The 21,109-nt window shown below is 35.8% G+C and overlaps 1 protein-coding gene across 3 annotated transcripts in view; it reads right to left on the bottom strand.

Moving 5' to 3' along the window:
- SGCZ (sarcoglycan zeta) overlaps positions 1-21,109 on the bottom strand; it is a gene marked incomplete at both ends in the record, with an annotated part of 410,467 nt that overhangs the window by 106,374 nt on the left and 282,984 nt on the right. For 2 of the 3 annotated variants that reach the window (XM_082281321.1, XM_082281323.1), the window contains one exon: positions 8,635-8,736. The exons of the other annotated variant lie outside the window; for it this stretch is intronic. In XM_082281321.1, coding sequence (XP_082137447.1) covers positions 8,635-8,736 — 102 coding nt within the window. The remainder of the gene's footprint in view (positions 1-8,634; positions 8,737-21,109) is intronic. 3 annotated transcript variants of the gene reach the window in all.

Below are 21,109 nucleotides of genomic sequence, written 5' to 3'. Positions count from 1 at the left end.
ACTATTTCATTAAAATGCTTTTAGTACTTTTCTTGCATCTCTTTACCTTCTCTACCTTATTTTAGCTTGATGCTTCCCCATTACAGGTAATGCTGTGGCCATATTGCTTCCTAAAATTGATGGAAGTTCAGCAGACTTCCTGAAAAATTGATCTGACAGTACAAAAAGCCATGAAGTTTTAGTCACTGAGGGAGGGATTTTAGAACTATATAAAAGAGATGGAACCAGATGGACAGGAAACTCCTTCAGGGATGGTAAAAAAACCCCAAAAATTGCTCTGTAAAGGCATTTTCAAAGGAGAAAATTTCATTGCTGGAGACAAGTTGTTTCTGAAACTAGAGGTTATAGCATGATGTATTTCTTATGGCAACAAATGCTGTAAAGTACAAAATCAAAAAGCATGCTTGCTATCTGGAATAAAACACTCCAGCTCTTGAGACTGACCAAGCAAGTCATGTATATGTCTTCATACAAAAAATGTTGCTTATTTTGAAGCAGTAAAATTCAAATTAGCTCTTTCTGAAACCAAGAAAATACAATACTCATTTCAAATGGGAGAGGGACAGTATTTTAAATGAAATCATTATATTTGCTTGTAGTGGCTATCAGAAGCTGTGAAGGAACAAGCAATTTTTCCCTTTAAGAGAGCAATGGTGTCCTAATAAGACACTGTCATAATGGTTATGCTATAACTTTTCCTATGAATTTCACTCCAGATAGTTGAGATGAGATTCGTTCTTTTTTTTTCCTTGTAAACTTTGAAATATTCATTAATTTTCTCTATTAGGATGTTGGACACAATATTGTGTGCAGTGTTCAAAAATGTAGAGTATTTATTAATGGTTAGAATGCAATTTTCTTTCCTTGCTCAGGACTTTTATTCTTCCTGAGAGAGTAGAGAAATATTGAGAATACTAATAGGAAAAAAACCCCTCCACCCATCAACCCTTGTTCTAACACAATACAGGTCTGACAAATTACATAAATAGGTAGAAGAATAATTTTTTCCAAACTGTCTCATGAAACTCTGGAAGTAAGCTTCTATAACTTTGTCACAGATGTCATCAAAACAAAAATTGGTTAAGAACTTCACAACTCTGATCTGTAACAAGAAGTCTTTAGGTTTGGGTAATTCTGGGAATTTTATTGATATTTATTTTTGTAGATTATGAATGACTTGACTACTTTATATAATTTCATTACAAATATTTTTAAAGTGAGAAACATCAAGACAAAAAGTATTCTGAAAGCAAAACTGACTAAGTAAAAGATTGTAACAATTCTGTTTTATTTAAATATAAAAAATAATTTTTATATGTATAATGGGCAAAATTAATTTTGTAAGCTAACTTGCATTTCTGGAATTTACACATTCAAACTTTAGGACATCAACTTCTGTTTCAGAATAAATACCTTGAGAATCTTGCTTATATTCATTTTCAAAGGGCTATCTTTGAAGTTGTGATTGATAGTTACCCTCAATACTTTTGAGATTCACATGATATGAAACAGGAAAAGAAAAAAGAATGTTATTACTAATGAGTTGGGAATAATAAACTTTCGAACAGTTAAAACTGCAATGCTTTCATTATTTTTCTTGTTCTCTTTTGCTTCTAAAAATTATTTGTTAGTACATTCCTCCTCCTAATTATGTCTCATATGTAATCTTGCTGAGAATGCACTGCAATTGTCCAGGTCATTGATGAAGAAATTAAACAACACTGTCCTCAGTACTGATCCCATGACTACACCAGGAGAAACTGGCCTACACTGCTCACAACTCGTGAAACCCAGCAGTTTAACCAGTTTTCAGGCCACCTCACTCTTTTGTACTGTACATCATCAATCAATATGTGAGGGGAGACTAAAGACAAGATTAAAAATATTAGTTGTCCTCATCCACCAAGCATGATACTTTGTTGTAGAAGACAGTCGTCTTGGGCAGGCCTGATTTCCCCTTCAGAAATCCATTCTGGCAACTTCCAACATCATTAGACTTATAATTATATTACATGAATATTCTTATCTTTTAATACACTGAATCTTTGGATATGAAGTATCTCCTGACTTAAGACACACGGTTTAAAATGGTTTTTGTGAAAATATGTGTTTTCCCTACCAAAGGGCTAAGAGATTGGATATTGCACTGCCAAACTTGTAAGAAATGCATTTAAAATTATCTCAGCCGCCTTCAAGTCAGGGCTAAAAAACTATCAGTATTTTGGGAAGATAAAATTATGTTAATATATTTTGTTTGTGCTTAATGGCTTTTATGGATATTTTTCTGTCACAATGACTCCCATTTTTGCCTCTTAGTATTACCTGTGCATCCATAGTCCTAAGGTTTATACAGAGGAACAAAAACTAAGGTGTTCCTTAAGGTTACAAAATAGCATGGAAAGGATAAATGTTCTCCAAGAAGAAACAGAAGCAAATTCATACACAAAGAGAGAAAGTCAGACAGAGATTATTCCCCTTCTCAAGTCACTTACAAGTCATTTGCTTTTACTTTATTATGTTGGATCAGACTTTCTATGGAAATATTAATAACTTTTTTTTAAACATACAGAATTTCTTTAATTGCTTAGCTTGTGTAAACTGCAACTAAATTATTTCAAAGTTGTTCAGGAAAGAAAAGGTCATTCCTCAGCCTAAGATGCCCACACAGTTAAAACATCAATCTAAATATACTTTACATAAGAATCAGATACATGACATTATGAACATCAAACTGAGATGTCACATGGTTTCACTGAAATTTTCCCCAGGAGGACACAGATGTGTTACATGAAGGAAGTACTTGGAAAACTGGAAATGCAATTGATGCCAAAAACAACGACAACCAACCCCCAGAAAAACAGTTAGAACTTCAATAACTTTCCCACATGCATCTGAAGGAGTGCTCCCAAACAAATTCAGTTCCTCAGGCTTGTATAAAATTGGGTGGATACAGGCCTCTCGTGACTTTATTCATGAACAATAAGCAACCAAAGAAAAAGGCTTGGGTAATATTAACTCAGATTTTTCAGTGTAAAAAGCTGAGATCCTCCTTGACTGAGCAACAAGTCATACCAATAATAAGAGTAGAGGATGACATGAAAAAGCAACACTCAAAGTTGTTCAACTGGATGATCCCCAGACAGATTACACTGAAGTATAGCAAATCAAGGACAAAATCATGAATCGTGGAAGTTTCTATCAGCTGTCAGCAAAGAGGGAGCAAAGCCAACTCAATTTCAGAGTGGTAGTCCCTCCAGAGACCACCAACAAATATAGAAGTGACTTGTCCTTTGGCAAAGCTTGTGATTAAGAAAACCTTATATCTTGTTCCTACCAATAAAAGTGACACTATTGGAATGACACTGTGTTGAGAGCCAAAATGACTTAAGGAGTCCTTTATGACTGTCCTAGTTCTCGAAACCAGGACAATGCCATAATAGTGACTTTATCCTTAGTGACAGGTGAGTGATCCCAAAGGGCAAGGCTTGAAGAGAAGGTATCATAAAAATGAACTGGGAAGCATATCAAGTTTTATCTGAGTGGATTGTGACATGCAGCTACAGAAACAAGTATTGCATTTCCTCCTGTGTAATAACAGTGGCAGATTCTTTAGGTACCTTTGTGATTTTTTTGATATTACAAAAAAGTGTGCAATGACATCTCCTAAATGGAGTTTCTCTGATACCTATACACTTCAGTAGTGGTAGAACTTGGCAGATTCTTGAACTAGTTTGACTGCATGGCAATGGGGTACCTCATAGAGCAGAAAAGAGAGTAGATATAGCAAATCTGGCCTTGAAATTTTGGGAGAACATGTCTGAGTGGAATGTAGGGGAATATGCTCCTCCTACCCAAGCCCAAAATCAACAAAACCCCCATCCTGGCAAGCCCTTCTAAGAGAGAATGAGCATCTTGCAAGGCGGGAAGACTTTGGAATCTACAGCCCAGTCAGTCTCAGATCAGTTCCTTGTAAGATTATGTGGGAGAGGCCCTGGAAATCATAATGTAGACATGAAAAGAAGGCAATTGGGACAAAATGAGCATGGGGTTAGTAAAGGCAAGGAGCATCTGATTTATGGTCTTGCAAAAAAAAAAAGAAGACTGTCCCAATGCACAAGAAGAGTATATGTTCTTCCTCAAATTCATAAAGGTTTTTCATGTGATTTCCTATGCTGCATCTTTATAACTCGATCAGAGACAGAAGCTCAACAAAGACATTGTCTCAGGAAAAGAATTTGAGGTTCTTGCAAAGGCACCTGAGGCCCAAACATAAACCTTAGTATATATGCAATCATCTAGCTGAAATTAGCAAAGGTTAATTTGTTTCGATGATTATATACACTCAGAAAAACAGTGTTGAAAGAAATATATTGTAGATTTTCTTATGTCAAGATTGATCCAGGTTTGGAAATAAAACAATGTAAAATAAAGCTCTCTAAATGCTTACAAGGATATTCAGTCTCTCAAGTAAAAATCTGGAGGAAAAAATACGTGACAGAAGTCCTGCTTTGAATTCCACCTACAATTTCTTAATTTATATAGAAATTATTATAATTTATATTTTAATTAAATATAAATTAAATAAATAATTTATATTTAAATTAAATGTAAATTATTATAATTTATATTTAAATTATTATAATTTATATGGACAAGCTATACAGAGTGTTTTCAGAGTTTCCCATGTTCAGTTAGAAAATCACATATATTCACTCTTTCTTTTTTTTTTTGACATTTTCCCAAAGACTTTTAACTCAATTATTAAATTTTGTGTTCTCTAAGGATATCTCTGGAAAACACATGCTAATTTAAGAGAATACATTTTAAACCTTATTAACTGTGAAAAAAAAACCCCAACGGAATTCCCGTCTACTTTGAGGGACAATGGATTACTTCTTTTTTTGTAATAGAAAGAATTTAACAAAGAGAAAACTGTATTTTCTTCAGCCCTTAAGAACTGTATGTGCAAATGAAAAGATTAATAAACCCATTCTCAAGAAAACACCACAAACTCCTTTTATTGTTATATGAGAAGTTAATAAGACTGTACCTTTATTGTTTCCATTCAAAAGTGCAGTAGTATGCATGCAGTAGCATAATAAAAAAACTTAATTCAGAAGAAATGAAATAATGAAATAATTGAGGATGTTGCATTATGTGTTATTTGATTTCATACACCCCATTAATGGTACACTATAAAGAATGAAGTTTGCATTATATCAATGCAAATGATATAAACATGGGAACTATAACATGGTCTGGGTGAAACTTAATGGTTTCAGGCTAGCAATTTGATCAAAAGTATACAGCTAGGCCATTCACAGTCAAAATGTAGTTCTCTGTAAAATTCCTTTCATAGAGTACACATGCCCTGGTTTGGAGAATATAAAGATGTCAATTCAGGATCAAATGAGCCCTTATCTGCTCAGGTTCTGATGCATCATTTTAATTTCTGGCATGCAGTGAAGCCATTTGATGAAAATGCAGAAGTTTCTTCCCTGCATAAACATAGAATTGGGGTAGGAACCTGTAGCGCTGTGGACACCACTAACTGGATAGGATAAAAAGGGCAATGTAAGAGGAGCAGGGCTAGGGAAACAGCACACTCTGAGTAGCCTTCTCATTTACACAACTTCTACAGAAAAGAGAATATTCATTTTAGTCAAGACCTGGATTTTTCACTACTACTTTTGGAAGGAAAATTTCATACTATCAGAACAAAATATCCCTAGAAGTTTTAACAATTCACACACATTTGTTTTCCAACTGACTTAAACCTAAGTATTTTAGTATTTATTTTGAATATTCAGGGTTTCAATGAAGCAATCACAAGATAAAAGGCAGTATTTCAATCTGTATACAAAGTTCAATACCATTCTCCTGGTAAAGACAGTTTAAGGTCTGCATTTAACACTGCATAAATGATCTTATTTGGGCATCCAGGTATGCAGCAGGCAAGTGGTCATCAGTAAGCATATGTGAGCTTTACACTAGCAAATCTAGCTAGTCTCACACTTAAATTGTAGCAGCAGAGAGCTCAGCTCAGCCTACCTACTGAACAGACTGCTGGGCACTCTTGTCAGCAATAATTCACTGTCAGAATTAGAGGTGATGCTGCCCTCTCAATTAGGATTTTTTATCACCTTCAGATCCAGCTTACTAAAAGATAGCACCAGCAAACATGCAAGAATTTCAGTCATGCCTCTTAGTCACAGCACACCACACCCGCTGCTGTACCTCACTGCTAACAGCACTGGCCTTCCCACCTCCCTCTGCCCTGTGCTGCAATGGGAGAACAGGGAAGGCCTGACCTCCTCAGCTGAGAGCCCTACATGGAAGTCCCTCAGAGGCCAGTCCACAAACCATGTTCCCCAGTGCAGAGGAAATATACCTCTCCTGCAAAGCTACTACTGAATATGTTAAAGTCATCCCAAGAGTTAATCAAAAAATGCCACTATAATGGATGTGCTCTTTTATAGGGGAATGAGTAAATTGGCTTGAAGAGCTAGCTCTCCTTTTAGAAAATAAGCAATGAGTTGTTTTCACTGAATATTTTAACTCCAATATACATCAAAATTAAGTCATTATTACTTCCATGGAAAAGGCAGACAAAAAGCATTCCCATCTGTGTTACCTAAAGTAAACACTAGTAGCTGGTGAGCAGGAAGGACAGCTGATCAGAATCTGCGGTCAGTATTGACTAGGTGTCTACTGACTGTGATGAGAACTCAGAAAACCTAGCTTACTTTTAGATTTCAACAGCACTGTGGTCACTTTTGTAAGTGCCAAAACAGCTAATGTCACATGCAGATGCCATACAGCTGTAGAAATATCCTGCAGAGACATTACAAAACCCTACTGCTAAGCTGAATACAGCTCCAGAGGTTTCTTTCATCATTCCCTTGTGGCATCCACATTTGCATACAAAAGTTACTGAACTTCAGCACAACAATACTGAGCAAATTGGCAAAAGACTGGAAAGTGAACCTAGTTCACAGGTACTGCAAGATGAGAATAAAGCCTGTGTAAATACCACTTTTTTATCTAGGTGACAAGGGTCTTGAAGTTAGTATGTGTAAGTAGACCTGGAACACCAAAAATATTTTACTTGAATTATTTTGCCCAGTTAATGATCAACTCTATTTTCTGCTGGCTTGAGAATACTTACTGGCAAGTGTCAGGTTTTCATGAGCCTCACAGGACTAGTGGGACCTTATGTTAGGCATCTGGTAGATTTTGCATCCCTTTCTTTTGCAATAATTATACACTAAATATGTATAAAATGCATCTGCGTGCATTTTTTTTCTGAGATTTGTTAGCAGCTAAATGAAATTAGGACCCTACTCGTCTCATTATTATCACTTGAAACAAAAGTTTCCATCTTCACTTTAATAGAACCAGTGTTCTACAATATGAAGCACTGGCCAAGAAAATATTCCGAATCATAACTTTCACAAACAGTAACAGGACACGGAGAAATAACAGACACACTCTACTCACAAAAAAGAAACAGGAAAAATACACACATCATGACTAATATTCTGCAGCCTTGAAGGAAAAGTATGCTCCCTCCAAGGTTACTTAAATATTATAAAAGTTTTCATTACCTCGGACAACACTGCTACTTTATTAAACATTGAAAGATCTTAGCTTGACAGAAAAAGAGGATGAAGAGACTACCTCAAGGATTTATTAACACAAGAGTGAACTAATTAAGAGAAATGGGAAAACTGTCATGATCTCATTTATGAATGTACTCAAGACTTTTCTTATGTACATAGAAGACAGATTTCAACAGACAAAATTTTCCACAAAGGCATTTAGGGTCAACATAGTTGTGATTCCTATCAACTGTTGCAGTACGCAGATTAAAATTCTTTGCAGATGATTGACTGAAAACCAATGTAACATTCTATTCTGATCATAGGTAATCACTTGCATGGTAAAAAGAAGATTTTTCTAGTATTTCAATTTTTTTTTAATTCATTGACAATGTTAATATAAACAGCATAACTAAATCAAAATGAAAGGGTTAAAATGAACTACACTGAATTCCTTTGTACAAAATTTCTTGTTTTTCTTTTTTCCTCTGTAATAATCTGATGCCATATGATAATTACATTTAAATAACATTAGAAAGGTTTTGCTTTGAAAAATTAAATCCTGGAGACAGTATAGCAGGATTTCCTCTACCTAATGAGCAAAACAAACCCAAACAAAAATTAAAATAAGAATGAAAAAGAAAAGGAAATCATTATAGCTAGTGACAGAAAGAACAAGAGCATTCCTTATTTCACTGTATTTTGCACTTATCACCACTCTTGTTTTCTGGACTTCACATCAAATTAGAGTCAAATGCTCCATTCCCAGTGCTGAGGTCATTTGAAGTATAAAATATACATGCTTTGAATCTCCTTTCTTTAGGATAAAACATTTCTTTTAAGAGCCAAGAAAGGTTTCAGAAAAAAAAATAATTTGTGACATGAAGGAAGCTTTCATTGTTAAGGTATTCTCAAAGCAAATCTCTTCTGATTGCTAATCTAGGAGGTGTAAGAACTAAACTTTGTAGTTTGAGAATGAGGAGATCAATTTATATTACCTGCAAATTAAGAAATAAAGATGAAAAACACCTACCTTTCGGGAATGGATTTCTTTCACATATAGTGGAAGTAGAAATTCAGATATTCCTTCAAGTCGTATTCCTTTTTTAGTGACTCTCAAATTTCCCATTCCATCCTACAATCAATAATATATATATATATTCACTTCAGGAAATAACCTTATCCAGAACAAGCTAAAAAGAAGACAGTAGTTGGCTTAACCCCTAAAAATAATGAGTGTCGTCCCCAGCTCTCCTCATAATCTTGGGCAGGAGGTAGATGGGAACTTTATAGCCAGAGCTTCACCTAGGACTGAGGTATTTAACAGTGCAACCTGATGGTGACCTGCACAGGCTATTTCTCGGCTGCACCTAATGCCAGGGTACAAGTGTAGATCATCACTATTCCCTGTGTAGAGGTAAAACTAGATCCTGAATTTTACAATTGTTCAGTAAAAAAACTAGTTAACTTTCTCACTGTATATGTAACATTTGGTAAAGCAATTTATTAATTGTTATATCTTGAATCCACTGTTTTTTCTTTTCCCAGTAATTAAAATACATAGGAAAATATCATGTAGGAATAAAGAAAATGGTTTTTAGTTGTTGCTTGTCACTACTAGGAGCATGTTGCTGGCAAACAACTTCAAAAATGCTATTTTTGATTGTATTTATCAGAATAGAAAAAGGAAAGACACCATTGTAAAAGTCTGGATAAAACAAACCACATAATACAATGTTCAATAAAATATAAGCACACAAAAGTGGCATAATAAGGCTTCAGCTGTATTCTTACAGGAAAAACAACAATGAAACACGCTCGATACTCAGGAGACAAAATTATTTTGCACAGCAATAGAAATTCAAGATGTTTTCTTCTAAGAATTTTGTTACTATATTCCTGACAGAAAAATAATTCTTCACTGTGCAGCCAGTGGAATTCAAGTTGATCCATTTAAGTGCAAAATAAGCAAATTTAATCTAATTGCTAATTACATATATCAAAGCCATTGTTGACGTTAGTGTACTGGAACAATGAGAGCTCGCACTTTTGCTCTGCTGGCTGAGCTGTGAAGCAAGTAACCTCTGCCTACTGGGTATACAGCTGGGTAACAGTCCTTGACTGCTATAGCTGAATTGTCAAATAATGCTTCTTAAGAAAGTGATGATATATGTTAAAGTATTTATCTTAAATCAAGTATTGTTTATACAAGTATTTTCACATGGAAAACTTCAGGTAGTTGTAGGCTTTCTAACAAAAAGTGCAATATGAAACAGTGATGCCTGTTTTTGAAAAGGAAATAAGATAAAGAAATTAGAGTTTGCTATGGAATGTGCAGTCTGCATTAACAAAAATTAATTCTCAATTTGACCAATCCTATAGTAATAGAATATAAAATTTTAGTAAGAAAGGATAACCTGAGAAAATACGACCATGCAGTAGTTTTGGCAATGAATAAATACTCAACAAGAATTAGGTACTGATTTATTGATTTGGATGTAAACATGTTTTCTGACTGAAAGGGCAAATTCAATATTTTGTTTTATCTGCTTCTGTGGAATGTTTGTAACCAATACACAAAATATATTCACAATAAAAATACAGAAGGAGAGAAAAGGAGGAAGTGAAAAAACCACGAAGTATACAAAAATGTCAAGTCAAACTTTCAGAAAACTAGAAATGCTGAAATTAAAGTTACCTAGGAAAATTTCATCTGCTCTGTCTTTCAAGTAGGTTTAGGATAAAATTCTATATTTATAGGTGATATTTACACTCCTGAGTCTCAGCTAATTCCACACAAGGTTGGCACTAACCTCAATCAGCAGCTACTCACTATTTTGCTTTCACCTCATTATTCTCTTTGCTCCTCGTTTATTGTACTGTGTTAAAACTCTGTTTTGAAGAAAGTATTATCAGTTTTCTTCTTGATTTCTGTTCTCACAAGTGTTTATTACTGAAGTTATACAGTTCTTCACAACTATTAATTAATTTTCAAAATGCTTTCAGTTAACTTTATATGGTGGTACTGTTCTTATGTTACTGACAGAGACCTACAATAAAAAAATCAATTTGTTACCTACTTTTTGATACTTATCATCTTTTCTGTTTATTTTCAGCATTGGGAAGTTAATTTGTGTAGCAAGATTAAACTGTCAGAGTCCCAGAAACAAAGTAAAGATAGACCCTACTGTATCCATAAGGGTTTTCACTTTTCTGAGTGACATTTCTAAGTACTCATTCTTTAGTCCTTCAGCAGTGAGAAATCCTTTTAGCAGATTGAATGCAGGTTGAATTTAGCAGGTTGAATGCAGACAGACTCTGCACAGACAGAAGCATTCTAGCTTCAGTAAAATTACATGATTCAACACAAGAAGACAGACACTACATTCTGGACCCTAAGTCACAAAAGGTGTTATAAAACTGGAATAGGGTGACTGTAACCTCAATTGCTTCATAAATGCAATAATCTTACAGACAATAATTTCCTGAAGTCTGTAATGACTGACACGAAATAAGGCTGAATAGTAAAATAAAGAACACAGCCAGACCTGCTTAATGAAGATCACCCCATTCAAAGAATTACTTTCCAGTATGTTTTTTTCATCAATAACTCCCCATCAAGTTTAAACAGGGGTTGGAATAAGAAGAGTTCCTTGTTTCATTGAGTTAGAACTATGCTGTTACAGAGAAAAAGACAACAGTTTTCAGAGCTAAGACAACTTGATTAAAAAATTGTTAATATCAAAAAGATTAATCAGAGGAAGATCCTTCTGCTTATTTCACAAATAAACTCTATAAAGTTTAGGCTTTCCAGGCAACTGATACTCAGATTATCCTTTTGGTGTAATTTGATTTTATTCAAGTGCAAAAATAGACTTGAAAGGACTATGCCAAGTACTTAAAATCAGTAAATGTCAAGTTCAGGTACTGGGCCTGACTGGGAATGAGGTTTTCTTTCCTCATAGCAGCTGGTATGATATTGTGGAGTTTTGGCTAAAACAATGCTCTTAACACACCAATGCTTTGGCTATTGCTGAACTGCACTTCCACAGTGTCAAACCTACCTAATTTTTCCCCCTCCTCTCTGCCCCCAATAAGTAGAGTAGGGATGGCCATGAAGTTGAGAGGTAACACAGCTAAGCCAAATGACCCCAAGTGGCCAAAGGCATATTCCATACCTGTAACATTATGCTCAGCAAGAAAAAGTGGTGGTAGAAGAAGAAGGGGACTGGAGGCATGGAGGGCAGGAGAGAACAAAGATTGTTTTTCAAAGTGGCCACTGGAGACAGACTGGGCATCAGTCTGTGCTAGGTTGTGAGTGATTGTCTTTGCATCACTTTATCATTATTCAATAATAATCCTCTTTATTATTATTCTTCAATATTTATTATTATTCTGTTTATTATACCATGTACAACTTTCCATTTTTCTCATTTAAGAACATGAAACAAACTAACAGTAATCCTGCCTCACTTATATTGCCCTTTTCCCAACCTAAGACACTATGAAAAACAACCCCTTAACTTTTACATCCGTAAATAAGTCTTACAGAGATTGTAAAAAAAACCCAAACCATCACTATCAATATTTTATGTTATTCTTAGAGTACATCAGTTATTAAACCCAGAAATTCAGATAAGCAGCAATTAAAATAGGAAAACCAAGCATTTATTTTATGCAGTTTGTCTTACAACTGCAGCAACCTAAGGAAGAGTTTTACTGACTTTGAACACTATGTTAAAGTCAGTGAAGTCCTAAACTATACTTACTATAAATCTGATAATAAGAGTATAACTTTGAATCAAAGCATAAAAGAACTCCTCAGAAAAATATTCTGGGAGGCAAACAATACTGACATTCAGAGCTTTTTTAAGCTGTGACCTGTTTGTAAAAGGGCAGAGATTAATGTTCTTGGATAGTCCTGTAAATGGTATATAAGAAAACCAGAAATTAATTCACACTGTCTTTAAACAGGCAGGATGATCTTTTAAAAGATTAAGTTATTTCTTCACAATGTGCTGAGAATTCTACAAGGGTGTATTACTTATACAACCTGTATTATTTCTTCCCAATAAACTATTACAGCAGGATGTTTTATGATAACTACAAATATAAAATACATGCTAGAACTATGAATGCTTCTCAACAAGTCAGGAAGTTGGCTAAAATTGCGATCTGCTGTAGCCTATCTACAATCTAAACTACTACAACTAGTCCTGGACTACACATATTGTTATCTAATGAAATATGTGGTGGTGTGTGCAAGAACAAGCTTAGTCGTCTACACAGTAGAGCCAGTCCTCTGTAACATCATAGATGACAACAACTGGAGGCCTAGGACAGGATTCACTACACTGGTTTAGATGATCTTTAAGGTACATAAAGGAAAGCTTTGAAGCCAAGCTGTGGACCATTTCAGTTAGAAATAATATTTTGGAAGACAGTAACTACATCTTACAAACTCACTCCACCTAGATGAAATAACACCTCCTTGTGTGAGATCAAATCCAGACCTTTAATATTTAAAAATTCTGCAAATCTATGGGTAACATTGCTATATGAAAGACATGAAAGTGGAGAAAACACCTGCAATTCGTGCTTCAGACCACAGAATTCAAAATCTCTTGGTCAGGAGAAAACAAGTTGGAAGGCATGATGCTTCAGGTCAGGAATGAAAACTCTCATTATGTGGGGTGAGAACAGAGTTCTGATAGATCCTCCAATAATTTGTCATCTATCTCACAAAGTGGGCAGTGAGAAGGCAATAAAGGACTCTGCTAACTAAAATGCAGGCTTTTTCTTGGGATCATGAACTTACAAGCAGAAGCACAGTGAAAAGCAAACTGAAGTGCTGGTTATTCTGAATTGACTAAAACATGAATAAACAATACTCTGTTTTTGAGTTTGCATGGTGTTTCTTCTGTTTTCCTTAATAATAATGTACACAAAATGTGTTCCAATACTTTACAGCAGGTACAGGCAAGTAGTTGGTGGGTCAGGAAATTCACTGTTATCAATAATAGTCAAGGTTTTCAAAAGTTCTGATGTTAGATGTGAAATCCTGCATGTTTTCTGAGTATATATTTAAGCCCAAAAGCTCATAGTCTGAAGAAGGAATCATTGCACAAAACAGGGATGGGGAAAATAATAATAATAGAGAAGTAGGGTTTAAACAAAGTGCCTAAATCTGATGTCCTATAAATTAATAAGCATTCAATGTCTGTTGCCTTGTAGGAATCATAGCACAAGCTAAACATGACATAGGATGTGGATGATGTGGCTGCACTGGTATGAAAAAACACAGATGAAACATCTAAGCATACACACACGCCACGCCAAAGGAAAAAAAAGAGGGTATGATATCAGAAGAAAGGTGATTGAGCCAATGTAGCATTAGTGAATTATACTGAAGATGGAAAAGAACACTGAATTTGATATGATGGCATAAAAAGCAGGTAATGTAATGGGACAGTGATGGGGATGATTAGGAAGATGAAATATGTTAGCAGCTATGTTGTTGATAAAATGGAAGATGTACACAAAAGGTTGGAAGGAAGATGACAAAGGAAATTATTTGTATTGTATTCACACATGTGAAAACCAGGATTTAATAAACTGAGCTGGAACATAATTCCAGCTGGAGAAAAATGGTGCTTGAAGGTGATTATGGATGTACAATTGAAGGAAAAATCTACAGGCAGCAAAAGTCCTGCATAAACAAAATGGGTAGTATAAGCAAAAAGTGGTATAAGCAACAAAACCAGACTGTATTTTCCTGGATTACTAGGAAAGATAACTGAACTTCAATAGCCAAAAATAAAGGTAAAATGATAGCAAGCTACTCATTGGAATGGCAAAAGTCTGGATTGATGGAAACACCTGCTTTCATCTATTTCCTGAAAATAATAGCAGACACTTTGTAGATGTCAGGGAAAAGCTGGGGAAGAAATTACTGTAGTTCGGTGCAGCAATGTTTAAAGGGACACAGACTAGGGAAAAAACATGAAAAACAGTTAAAAGAATGAAAAGTCAGACTACCATCCAAACTAACTGGAATTAGAATAACCTGAATATATGTTAGCTTAGAACAGTTTTTGAAATTGTGGAGCATGACCTGGTTCCTCAGTTATAAAATACCTATATTAATATAAAATATATACCTATCAAGACAATAAGACAGAATCCCTATTTCATGTTTAAAATTTTGATTTTGTTCCCTGATAAGTGGATTTATGCTATTTTTCATTCAAACATATACGTGTTTTTTAATGTCACCATTGTGAGGCTGGTCACAATCATCTTTGTAAGGTTGTGGCAGTCAGGAGAGCTGCCTAAAAACTGGAGAAATCAAATGTCACCCAGGTCTTCAGAAAGAGCAAGAAGAAGGACCTAAAAACTACTGGCCAGTCAACCTCATCCCAATCCCTGGAAAGGTGATGGAGTGCCTCAGTCTGGAGACCATTTCTATTGATGTGGGTGACAAGAAGGCGATCACTAAGGGTAAATCATTGCCTGATGTCTTCTACAAAGAAACAACTACCTGGAGGGATGCTGGGAGAGTGTGCATATTATCTACCTCGACTTCAGCAAGGCTTTTGACACTGGCTGTCTCACAAGATCCTCACAGGCAAACTTAGGAACTGTGGACTGATTGAGTGGACACCGAGGTTGATTGAGAACTGGCTGAATGGCAGATGCTAGAGTCACAATCAGTGGCCTCAGGGTCTAGCTGGAGGCCTGACACTAATAGTGTCCCCCAAGGCTCAATATTGGGAAATGTTAACTAATTCATTAATGACTTGGATGAAGGGGCAGATGCCTCCTCAGCAAGTTCACTGATGACACAAAGCTGGGAGGAGCAGTCCATACCCCAGAGTGCTGTGCAGCCCTTCAGAAGGGCCTCAACAGGCTGGAGAGATGGGCAGAAAGGAAATTCAGTGAAGGCAAGTGCAGGGTCCTGCACCCAGGGAGGAGTAACCCTGTGCACCAGCACAGGCTGGGGATTGACCTGCTGGGAAGCAGCTCTGTGGAGAGGGACCTGGGGGTCCTGGTAGAGACTAGCTGTCCATGAGCCAGCAGTATTGGATGTGAATGAGTTTATTTTGTCCACATAAATTTCACAGTTTATTTAATCCACTTCCCTGTGTTTGAGTCCTGGTTGTAATTTCAGCACAAAATCCTGAAGATAATATAGTCATGCTGAAAATTTAATCATACTTTTTTTATTATTTTTCAAATAAGTGGTTGCCTGACTTCAGAAAGAACAATTAAGAACTGATATAAGAGCACAATAAGCAAATATGCTCTATACAGAAACAGTCCACGTTGTTGATAAACCTGTAAAAAATATTTACCTATAAGAAAAAGAAAATAAAAATTGTACAGCCCCACTGGTTTGTTGTGTACACATATGACTTAATTAAAATGTTGGGGAAGAGGTTCTGATATTTTTCTAGGAATTTCTACAAACAATTTTTAGGGCCTACCCTTATTGCATATTACAGTGAACTACACTGAACTGATGCAGTATTGTCTAGATTTTGAGAAATATAAAGATTATTTGGGTGGAGATGCCTTGAAATTCATTCAGTCACATGCACGAAATAGGTTGTGTTAATGCAATCATGTTTTGTGCTTTTCATGTTTGCACCTCACCCTTTCAATCAGCTTGACGCAACCAAAATTTTGGCTCTTGTGACTAATCTCTTATTGGGGCAGCAGAAAAAATAAGTGCTAAACAAGCATTAGAAACCATTCTGGCAGCATTTATATCTACTCAAAAATGATGAAGCATGTCTTGAATTGAGAGGTGGCCTTAGTGAAGAGGTTCTGTAAAGACTGCAGTTCTCTTACACTATTGCAAAGTCAGCTCTACCTAAGCTACTACTGACATAAAGATTTGGTTTTCTCTTGTTCTTTTCCTTAAAGGCAGATTCTATATCTTCTTTCAGCAATTTACTATATTGCCTCTACTATCTTTACAGTTTAAAGTATTTTTTCATACATAGCCTGAAACTCCAGAGCTGTAATGCAATTACTTTACTTTTGTTTGTCCTTCAGGTACATTATTGCTTAGACTAAATAATCACAGTTCATTTTCTTTGTATGTCATTTTGCATCTTAATGCTTCATGTGGCTCCTAGTCGGCCATTATCACCCAGATCTCTCTAAGAAGAATAAAAAAACCCAGAACAAGCACAGCTTGTGAACACTTGCCATGGCTAAGCAGAGAAAAATTATCTCACTTGTTTATTTCAGCATGTCTGGTATTTCTGCAATATTGTTCTGATTCTGATTGATGATATGGTAAAGATCAGATATTGTCATCAGAACAAATAAACTTAAAATTTTCTAAAAATCAGATATGGTCATCAGAACAAATGAATTTAAAAAATTTGACTCCACAAATTGGCCAGAGAATAGCTTCTCTTTTATGTACTTATTAGGTACTTCCTCTGTATATTAAAGGGAAAACATTTTTTTTTTACCTCCTTGGTACGTGATAACTAGTCTATTGATATAATAGTAGAACCACATTACTCTAATGATTGCTTTTTGCTAGGTATCAATCCAGTTCATACAAGTAATAAAAAACTTTTTTGAAAACAATGAAGTAATTTGCCCATAAAATCCTTAATACCAACATTCTTCATCCCAGAAAACTTTTTCAATATTACGAGAAAATCCATGCTGCCCCCTCAGAAAAGACTGAGAGCCATTTTAAGACAAGCTTCACAAGCTAAGACTCTCATCTGCAGATTTGAGTCCTAGATTTAAAATAATTGCTGATTTAGATTTCAGCATCCAAAGGAATTCGAGTCTTAATTTTTACTCTCTTATATTAAGGCACATGTACCTTCCTAAATATTTTGCTGTATTGTGACTCTGTATTCATTATAAAGGCTTAACTTACAACAACCTCATGAGTCATACCATGGAGGTACTGAAGTACCCACAGCCAAGCGCATCCTTCAGTAGCTCCCTGGACTAGCATTTATATTCAGCAAAGTGTGCTTTTCTTATAACAAAACAAATATCATTAAGTAGGACCTATTACACTGCTTCCTTGATCACACCATAGCATTAAAGAAATCAATTTTCAAAGCAGTCCAGTCTAAGGAACCTATTACTGTCAAAACCAAAAATTATTATTTTCATGTGATGACAAAGTGTTGTATCAAACTAGGGAGCTGAAGAATTTTACTATTCAAGAAGTGTGACTATATAACATTGCAGTCTTTATATCATCTAAGTTTAGACAGTTATTTAGTATTACAGTACAAACACCGCATGCTTTTCAAAAGAACTTCTACACATCTTTCAATAAGCAATACCTTGCTCCATTGATACACTCAATAAAATAAATGAGATAAAGAGCAAAGTAGCTCACTGCAGAGATCCATCTCACGCTATAAGGGCAAAGAAAATGAAAGTGTAAGAAATGCCACAAAGTTGCTTGAAAATAACTCCTCTTTTATCTAACAGCCTGTTCAATAGAAAACTCATCTCCTAAATGATAGCTTCCAGTTCCTTCTCTGCAGTCTGAAGGGAGTAAAAATACTTTCAGTTTTTTGAGGAGTGTTAAAACCACAGTGGAAAAGGGACCTACCTCATCTCTTTGCATATAGCTCAGCATGGTAAAAGTAACTGAGAAGTTATCAGTTATGTTGGCAAATGGGAGAAGTCTTGTAAAGGGGATAATTTCACAAGAAAACAAAAAAAAAAAGAATTACTGCATCATTTCGAGGGATGATAGCATGTTCTCAGGTATCATAAATTTCCTTTAGTGTGACTAAACTGATCACAGAAGCAATGAAAGATATGTACTTGTGAATCAACATTTCAGTGGCTCACTGACTTTCATAACAGGACAACTTTAGACACAGACTGGAGAAAGGAATTTAGAAAGAAGTTTAGTATCACAATTCACCCTTTTAAAAGCACAGCATCAGAATCACCTTTGTCATCAGATCATTTTCATTCTACAGCTCTGAGGATGCAGGCTGGACACAGAGAAGCTACCTGCTGTTGCACCCACAAAGGAACTGTGGAGGGAAATTATTCAGTTCAGATTCTGTGCTGAAACCAGGGAACACAGACCTATATCTTCCAAAAGCAGGAACCAGGAATGAAAGAGTCCCTGCACACATCCTTTAGGAAACTGGTAGAAGACTTATAAAGAAAGTGGTGAAACAGAGAAGCCCGTATGATGAAAAGTATATCAGTAACATTAGGCACAAGGAGTTCCAGTGAAAAAGTAATTGACCAGCTGGAAAGGAATGCAGGAGTACCACATATGGAGGCTGAAATGGACTCCCTCCGAAGCAGCTGATTAAGGAAGCAAATGGTCCAATCCCCATCAGCAAATACAGAACCCATCTCAGTGCTAGTGGAACAGAAGCTATACATCACTAACCCAAGAATCATGAGTTAGACTGGATTTGAAATTCACCAGCCACCTGATTATTACCTCATACAGCTGATTTGTAATGATAGTAATAATATAACAATCTAAGGAGAGAAGGAGGTTGAAGATTTATAATTCATATAGTACATCTTGTTGAAGAAGAACAGTAAGGGAACATGAATGAATCCACTTGTTCTGAGGTTCAGACTAAAAGGGAGAAAGAACTGCTAAGTGACTGAAAAGGACATGTACAAACTTAAAGAAAAAAACCAAAACAAACCCCATACAACATTACCACTCTGGGATTTTCCTCAAAGACCAGAAGGACAGATTAGATGATGTATTTGTGAAGAGTAAACCAGAGCACAGACCTCAATGATAATATAGGTTACTGCCTAGCATTCTTTATGAATATAGCAGGAGCCATGATGAAGAGGAAGCTTCTGAAATGTTTTAGTGAGGAGTAATAAGGGGGGGGACGAGGCACTGCTTCCCATTTGCCTCCAATTAACAGAGAATGAAGAGTGAATGGGAAGATTAAGTGGTAATATAGTTGAGATTGGTCACAAAAGGACAAAATTCTTGAAAGTTAGATTAGAAGGAAAATAATTCAAACTAAAAGCAGTGTGTTTCAAGAAGGCAAACTCCAGTAAAAGGACTCTTAGCAAAAATTTCCTGGGAGACTTGCCAAAGGTGAGAAAAAAAATTAGAGTGAAGTGGTAGCTCTTTAAAAAACTAATTTACCCAAAGGAGAAGAAAGGCTTCTGATAGATACTGAAGAATATTGCCATTTCTTATGCATTTTTTTTCTGCTTTTAAAATTCCTTCTTTAGTCAAAAGGCCAACATAAACTGGTTTTCTGTTTTAATTGGTGCACCAGTGATAAAGGATTAAGATCCTGCAAGGAAAGGATGAATGCATTTATGAATTCTTGTATAACCTCAGTATTTTCAAGCCAACTGAGTGAAACAAACTTCATCTTGAGGTATACAAAATCAGCAAATGATAAAATATTAGCTAAAAGTTGTCTACAACAGTGACATAGCTCAGAGCAGTAGAGTGCAGCAATCCCTCATTTCCCCACTTACTCCATGTTGGCTCACACTGTGGGGCAGTTTTTCTGCATGTGAAGGGGATTCCTTTTGGATGAAATTAAATCAGAAGATCTGTTCAAAGTGCAGCAACAGTCTCTAAAAGGAACAGAAAGGTCTGAATCAATGTGTGATCTGCAGCACAAGCAAGTTCCACAGCAAGTACCAAGTGCACATGCACCGACAGAATGCTCTCAAACCATAGAGACCTCCTGTGTCCTTCTGGTTCTTGTACCACTTACAAGCCTAAAGGTCTCAAGGGGTCAGTAACCAGTACACACAGATGACCTCAGCTAAGGGTATTCTTTTATATTATACCAAGACCTTCTATGGTTGAATATACTATCCTCTTGCTTCTGCTGCCATACCCCTCTTCAACACTTTTCTGATTTGCTTGTCTCACCTGCCTGCCTTTTTTTTTTTTTTTTTAATTAACAATGATTTAATTTTCCATCCTTCCTTTCCAATCAACTTCTTCAGTCTCATAGAAGATTCAATAAGTTGCAGTCATAATACCAGTTCATGGTCAAGGGTCTCAGCTATGTTGCCTTGCATCCACAAGTTCTCTATCTACTGTCAGTCATCACCAAGATTTTGAAGTTCCATCTATCCAAACGCAAAACTGCACATCCTCCCTCATTTATCCTGTCTCTTCCTCATACAAAGGAAGAACTGAGACATTGAAAGTCATAATTTCATGGTATCAACTTGATCATTTGCCTCTGCCATAAGACTGAAGATACAATCTCTTCCATTCTAGCCAATACCCAAACACAAAGTCAGGAAGCAACGGGGGCACTATGTGTTACATTTAGGAGAACAACAACTGAAATAAGATTTGCTTTGATGGAAAAGGGCATGAGAAGACCCAGGTGTTCCTGTCACCTTCACTAAACAGATGATATGATCTGGCACTTGCTGAAGCACACCAAGAAGCCTGGACACCTGAAAGCAAGAGTTTGAAAAATAGCTTTCCTCTGGCTGTCTTTGAGCAACATGTATAATAGGGA

The sequence above is a fragment of the Coloeus monedula genome (assembly GCF_965178545.1).
Source record: "Coloeus monedula genome assembly, chromosome: 5".
Lineage (NCBI taxonomy): Eukaryota > Metazoa > Chordata > Aves > Passeriformes > Corvidae > Coloeus > Coloeus monedula.
Note: the sequence above shows the minus strand (reverse complement) of the source record. Positions and strands in the feature narration are given on the sequence as shown.